Source organism: Myotis lucifugus, unplaced genomic scaffold (assembly GCF_000147115.1).
Source record: "Myotis lucifugus unplaced genomic scaffold, Myoluc2.0 scaffold_125, whole genome shotgun sequence".
NCBI classification, from domain to species: domain Eukaryota; kingdom Metazoa; phylum Chordata; class Mammalia; order Chiroptera; family Vespertilionidae; genus Myotis; species Myotis lucifugus.
In genome coordinates, this window is record NW_005871173.1 from 3,448,944 (window position 1) to 3,455,643 (window position 6,700).

Sequence of the window (6,700 nt, forward strand, 5' to 3'; positions counted from 1 at the left end):
TGTCTTTGTTTCTAAAGTCCAGGAGGGCAGAACGTGTGTTTTTTTTCCACCCCCCCAAGCGGTAGAACTGGCGGCCGGGGATTTTGTGGAGGGGGTGTTTCGGCCGCGTGTTTCCCTAAAGAGCGAAAGTAAACACCGAAAGGCCGGAGCCCCGAGTGCCGGCCCCCACGCGGGCCACAGAGTTTCCTTTCCGCCCCGGCTCGGGCTGTTGTCCCTAGGGGTGGTTTTGAAATTTGAACCAAAAGAAGCGAAAGTGTCCGTGTAAATGTTTCCGTTCTTCCATATTTAAACACCAAGATTCCGGGAGCCAGCGTACCGTGCGTCCTTCGTTAGCCCGACGCCGGGACGTAGGTGACTCCGCGTTTGCTTATCTGTGTGTGAATTAGCAACGCCGCGGCCTCGATCGAGAGCTGCAGCGGGGTTTGCTGTCAGTAAGGGGAGGGGACACCCCTTCTCCTCAGGGAGCAAAGGGGGCCTGTCTCGGTGACTCCTGTGGCCCTGGTTTTCAAGTTCCCACTCGTCTTCCATTGGCCCCGCGGTTCTCCTGGTCAATGTGTGTGTTTCTGCCGTGTTCTTCCACCCCTGTCACATGGCCGCATCCCAGACATTCTCAGCTCTCGCATTTGCTAGAATGTCCCCCGCGGCTCCTGGCTGACGCTGAGCGCGGACGCCCGAGCCCCACGCTGGCTTCTCACTCACTCTCTGTATCCTGCCTTTCCCCAGCCCACGTCGCCGGAAGAACAGTTCGGGCAACAGACTGTCCATTTCACCATCGGGCCCCCGGAGACGAGCCTCGAAACCCCTCCTCTTGTGACAGTCCCTCCTGTTCCCAAACCAAGAACCCTTCTGCCCGGGAGAGGCGCCGAGAGGAAGCCCACGCCAGACAACGCCCCTGCTGGGGCCACGCCGCCCCTCGTGGGGGTCCCGCCCCAGGTGCCCCCGAGGAGGAAAAAGTCGGCCCCCGCCGCCTTCCACCTGCAGGTGCTGCAGACCCACAGCCAGCTCCTCCAGGACCTGGCCCGCAGCGGCCTCCGCAGCGACGGCCCCCCTGCCCACCAGCCCGACGGGGGCGCCCAGACTGATGGCCACAAGGAGCCCAGACCAGAGGCAGCCTCCCTCCTGGGTGATGGCCAGGACCCCTTCTGGAGCCTTCTCCAGCACCCTAACCTGGTGAACAGCGCCTGGCTGTCCAAGAGCTCTGACCCCCTGGACGCGGGGACCCGGAACCTCAGGAGGGCGCACACAGCCCCACTGCAGGTCAGTGGCTCGGCCGCGGAGGAGCCGCCCCCGGAGCACAGGCACCAAGACCTGGGTCGCTGGGCCGCCATCAGCGACACGGACAAGAGGACGGTGCTGCAGGTGTTCGACCCACTGGCGGAAACCTGAGTGGGAGCCGTGGACAGCGCGCTCTCGCAGAACGCCTGCCTTCCTCCTCAGGCATCGCTTTATAGAGAAAAGCCCGTGGGCCTCAACCCCCCGTCAGAAGAGACATCTATGTAAAGGCACTGAAGCAACATTCGTACTTCTGCCCCCTCTTGTGTAGTTTACAAAAATCGTGTCTCTTATTCAATAAGGTTATTGCTCAGCCACCGCGGTATGTTTTATTCCGGACGTGTGCATTTCGAGTTGCCTCTCAGGGGCCTGGGAAGGAGACCTTCCTGCGAGAGTCCGCGTGTGGGTTTTAGAAAAGGGAATTAGTGGATAACGCCTAAGTTCCCTCCCGTCGAAGTTTAAATGGTTGTTCCATTTACGTGTGTCTGTGGTGTTTTTTAATTCCGTTTGTATTTTACAGATTCAGAGTAATTTTTTGGTGCATCACCCGGGGGGTGGGTGCATAAAGTAAGGATCACACTGAAAGGTAGTTGGGACCATGAAGAGCCGTACCTGCCCGCATCGCACCAGGTTAGAAAAGTCAGAGACAGAAGCAGCAAAGAGGTCAACCCAACGACTGGGCTGCCCACTCCCTGGTGTTTGTTTATGTGCGTGTCTGTGTTAACCTTGACCGTGTGGGAGACGGTGTCTGTACTCTTGGGGCCCTGAAGCATATGCCATCAGCTTCACCCGAGCTTAACCCGGCTAAAGACTCCTGTGTCCTGTCTCCGACATGCACGCCCCATAGACTGCTCCAGCCCTGAGCCCTGGTGAGCCGCGTAAGCCAGTGTTTACATGCTATCGAGCCCCTTTTAAAGGAAACCTTGTGAATTCTTCTCTTCCCTTCTGGTCTGTACCTGGTAAACGCACACATGTGAGAATGCTATGATGACTGTCTGCTTTAGCCTGGTCTGTGGCTGCAGCGTCAGGAAGGAACGCACCACGTGCCCCTTTTACATAAGAAACCCAGGCAGCGTCCCCGGACTGGCTTCTCTAGATGTCTGTTAGGTCTACTTTTTACCTGCGTTTTCCCTGTACGACTCCAACACCACTGCTGGCCTATGAAATCATTTAAAAAGAAATCGCCATATTGCTCCACATTGAAAAAACAATGTTGGAAGGCCTAGAGTTTCATTTGGAGCAGATATGATGTTTTTGCTAATCACTGGCAGAAATCTTAGTGTGTCACATGCCATACGGAGGAGCCTCTCATGTCATAGGGTCACACAGCAATGAGTCTGGGCTTCCCCTGAGGTGACCGGGGAATTCTACACTCAATGCTAACAGTTGGGGTGGCAGGGATGGTCTTGCCCAGGGAATACCACACTCTCTTTACTGATCAGACCTCTGGGTGTTCAGAATTATTTCTCATTGCCACTATCAAGGTACACTACAGATCATTTACATCTGGCACTCAAGACAAAAACAAAACTACCACATCATTTCACTTCATCTGAACACTGAGCAAAGAAAAAGGCATTACTGACCCATCGAGATAAACAGAATACACGAGTTGACATGTCAAAAAAAGATGGTGTTTCTGGCCCAAGGTGTTAGGACACCTTCTGTAGCAAGTGCTTCATATTATTTTTACCTCTCTAACAAGTGCAAATAAATAACATAATCCTTGAACGTGTTAGCGGAAGCAAGCAAGCAGGATGGGCAGCAGGCTTGGAGAGGTTCAATGATTTGCAGCATTCAGTTGCTACTAGAGAACAATTAGAAATGGAAGCAAAGATTTCTTGATGCAATCACTCTTTTTTTCTATAACCTTTTTTTCCCACCAAAAGGAGGTGAATTTGAAAGCAGATACATGTAACCATCAGTTAGAAAAGCAGGGGAAAGTCAGTACCACAACAGTTGCTTGCAATGCTGGGAACAGGCCTAATTCTCAAGTTACTTCTTTGTTCTAGAAAACCAGTAGCCAGTGAGTGGTACAGGAACTGAATCTCGAAACAGGTGCTCGTCACACAAGTAGCACTTAGGAATCCAACAGGAAGTAGTAACACACAGAACTGTGTGGGCCTCGGGACGCAGGCCACAAGAAAAAGGACGAGTAGTTTAACATGAAGAATTGAACAAATGTTATTTGATCACAGGTGTTCACGTTCAGTGAACAGCACATAGAGTGGGTTTTGAGTTGATGCATGAAGCTCTCACACCAACTTCCTCTTAAGAAGGCAATTAGCATTGCCTTATTTATTTTTTAAATTGATGCTTCATAGCTGTAGGTTTCCTAGGTTAGGGGCAGTTGAATAACCTCCAGTGAGCAGCTGCATCCGGGGATGTCATTCTGTGGGGTTTGTATTTTTGGGGGCTTTTTACTGTGACCTTGTCGTTTATTTCATTACTTTTCTGTAAGATGTTGCAGTTCACTGTGGTCCCGTGTTTTAGGAAAGGCACTTTACCACTCAACACGCTCTCTGTGACTCCAATCGCTGTCTTCCCTGGTACAATGTCATCTCCGACTTCTTGGCTATTTATTAAAAAATTATTCCAGTAAATTACTGGAATTAGGACATCTGTCTAAGCAATTCCTGTAAAAGTGTTAAAGTTGTTGAAGTTCAAGACACTTAATTGAATGCTCCTATGTGTATAAGCAAAGTAATGTATTAAAACATTCTCTTTATAACAAAGTGATTTATTTCATCAGAAAGGAAAGCCACAAAAATTATTTATTGACTGACTGGCAATTAATAAAAACCCTGTAATGTTTATTTGAAGTGCTCATTTGTACTGAAATTGTAAAAAAAAAAAATCTATTAAATGGTTTGTCTTTGTTTTGTAATTTGCCTATTTCTTACTAGATATGAAGAGAATCTTGGGCTAGCTTTTTTGGCCAGCCTTCTGTTCTGGATGAAATGTGACTGCTAGTTATTCCTTTGTTGAGTTTTGGGTTTGTTTTTGTTTTTTTTTCCAACCATCAGACTGAGTTGAAAAAGCATAATTTGGTTAAGAATTTGTGACTTGAATAATGCCAGTAGGGACCACTATGACACCATACATAATAACTTTAAGCTGTAGTATTTATAAGATGTGAGATGCGAGAATTCATTTTCTGTAGGATCTTATAGCAAACTTGCAATCTTAGACTGCTAGATTGGTTTGAGTGCATTACTATGTCGAGGCAGAAGAGAGTAAACTATGTTCATGTTCTGTCTAGGTTGGTTTTCAGCTCATTAATATAAAAAACATATTAAAAATGTTCTCTGATGACTTTCAGGAATCAGAATATACTGACAATCTCGAAATAATAAAGATGGCTAGTCCTTCCTGCCCAGTAAGTACCATTTTGAAGTCCTTTGACCTGATTGCACAGCCCTGGGCTCGGTTGGGGAGGAGGAAACCGCTGGTTATGATACTTTCTTTTCCAAGGTCGTGGGGGAGAGAGGTTTAACACTCCCTTACGAGGCCAACTGTTTGTGTCTATGGAATCACCTCTAACTCAGTGACGTAGGAGAGTACAAATGAGTGTGAGCACACGGCCAGGGAACATTTGAGTGGCGAGGATTAAGGATCTGACAAGTAGCAAAGTGGATTTATGTACACGGATAGGATGTTAGCTATGGGAAAGAACTTCAGAGGACTTAAGTGACAGTTTAGGATTTTATTCTGTAGATAATAGTGGGTAGTGGGTAACAGAAACCTAAACAAATCTGTGTTAGAGTGGTTATGACTATAGGCTTTGTAGGCCGATGTGGATCAATGGTTGAGCATCCACCCATGAACCAAGAGATCACTGGTTTGATTCCCCGGCAGGGCACATACCTGGGTTGCAGGCTTGACCCCCCAGTAAGGGGCATGCAGGAGGCAGCCAATCAATGATGTCTCTGTTTCTCTATCCCTTTCCCTTCCTGTCTCTCTAAAAATCAATTGAAAAAAAACATTTAAAAATTTAGCATGTGTTATTTAAAAAAAAAAAAATTAAAGGCTTTGCCTGGGCTAACAGAAACTCTTCAAAGCACCTGGAATATAGTTTATAAATGGTGTGTGTGTGTGTGGGGGGGGGGGGGGGTCTTACATTATCTTCCTAAGAGATAGTTGGATGTATAATTGTTCATATTGGTCTCTTGTGATCTTTAGTATTTGTGTTATCAGTTGAAATGGCTTCTCATTTCTTTTTAAAAAAATATTTATTGTTGAAAGTATTACACGTCTCCTTTTTTCCCCCATGGACCCCCTCCAGTCTACCCTGGCCCCTGGCCCCAGGCCCTCACCACCCCACTTCTACATCCATGGATTATGCAGTGAAGTTTGGATTAAACTAAAATCAGATTCTAGTAAGTTTAGTGTTTCCCAACTCGGGGACCAGGTACTGAGCTCCATGGCCATGTTTTTAAACTCCAAGGCCAAGTTGAACACAGATTAAGAAGTGGAAATTTTACAAGAAATGGCTTGTTCTAAATTTGAAAATTTCTTAAACTGATTTATGTCTTCTGCTTTATTAAGGTAATATATATAAAAGCCTAAGTGACCAAATGACTGGTCAACCAGTCGCTATGACGCACAACAACCACTATGGGACAGATGTACAACACAGGATCGGGCTCCCTCCTGTCTGGATCGGGCCTGAGGGGATCAGGCTGAAACCAGCTACCCGACATCGCCCGAGGGGTCCCAGATTGTGAGAGGGCACAGGCCAGCAGAGGGCCTCTAGTTCATAATAAAATGTCACTTTTCATAAACAAATTTCTAATAGACTTTAAGTGATTAGCTATTGGGAGTGTTCAACATCCAATACAAGGGCACAATCAGTTGTAGTCAGTACTTTAACGTGACATTTATTGAACATGTTTCAATTTTTTCATGGACATAATTTTTATACCAAATGTCAATAAAAACAAACTCATTCAATATATTTGATATTACGAAGGAGTGAAAATTCAGGAAGGTATGCCTAAAACTCAAATTTTAGGAATTTGAGTTTGAGGGGCATTGTGAATTGTGACACATCACTGTATTACTGCACTATTTTTCTCACTAGGAAGTAAATGCTGGTGTCCCCCACCCTCAGGCATCCACAGGGCAGAGGCCTGCATCTTCCACCATATTCTGCGTGTCAGCGTAACCTGGGTGACTGGTCGAGATGCTGTCGAGAAAGGTATCATGATCCTCCTTTTTGTAGTCTCTTTCTGTGGCGACATTTAATTTAAACCCTGGGGTAAGGGGGCCTCGGTGCCCTTGAAATTTAGGGCTGACAATGTAATCTGGTAGGTTTGGGGGAAATGTAACCAGAAAGAAAGAAATAGGTTATAAGTAAGAATAATTGACTTTTCATTTTCAGTAATTTGTTCTGTAACACCTATATTCTGTTTACTTCTTAAACAAG

The 6,700-nt window shown here is 46.6% G+C and overlaps 1 protein-coding gene across 1 annotated transcript in view; it reads left to right on the top strand.

Moving 5' to 3' along the window:
• Nucleotides 1-4,115, top strand: part of SYNJ2 (synaptojanin 2) — a 49,775-nt gene extending 45,660 nt beyond the window's left edge. Inside the window, exon 26 of the mRNA XM_023758221.1 lies at nt 724-4,115. Coding sequence (XP_023613989.1) covers nt 724-1,386 — 663 coding nt within the window. The 3' untranslated portion in view covers nt 1,387-4,115. The remainder of the gene's footprint in view (nt 1-723) is intronic.
• Nucleotides 4,116-6,700: the final 2,585 nt, after the last annotated feature.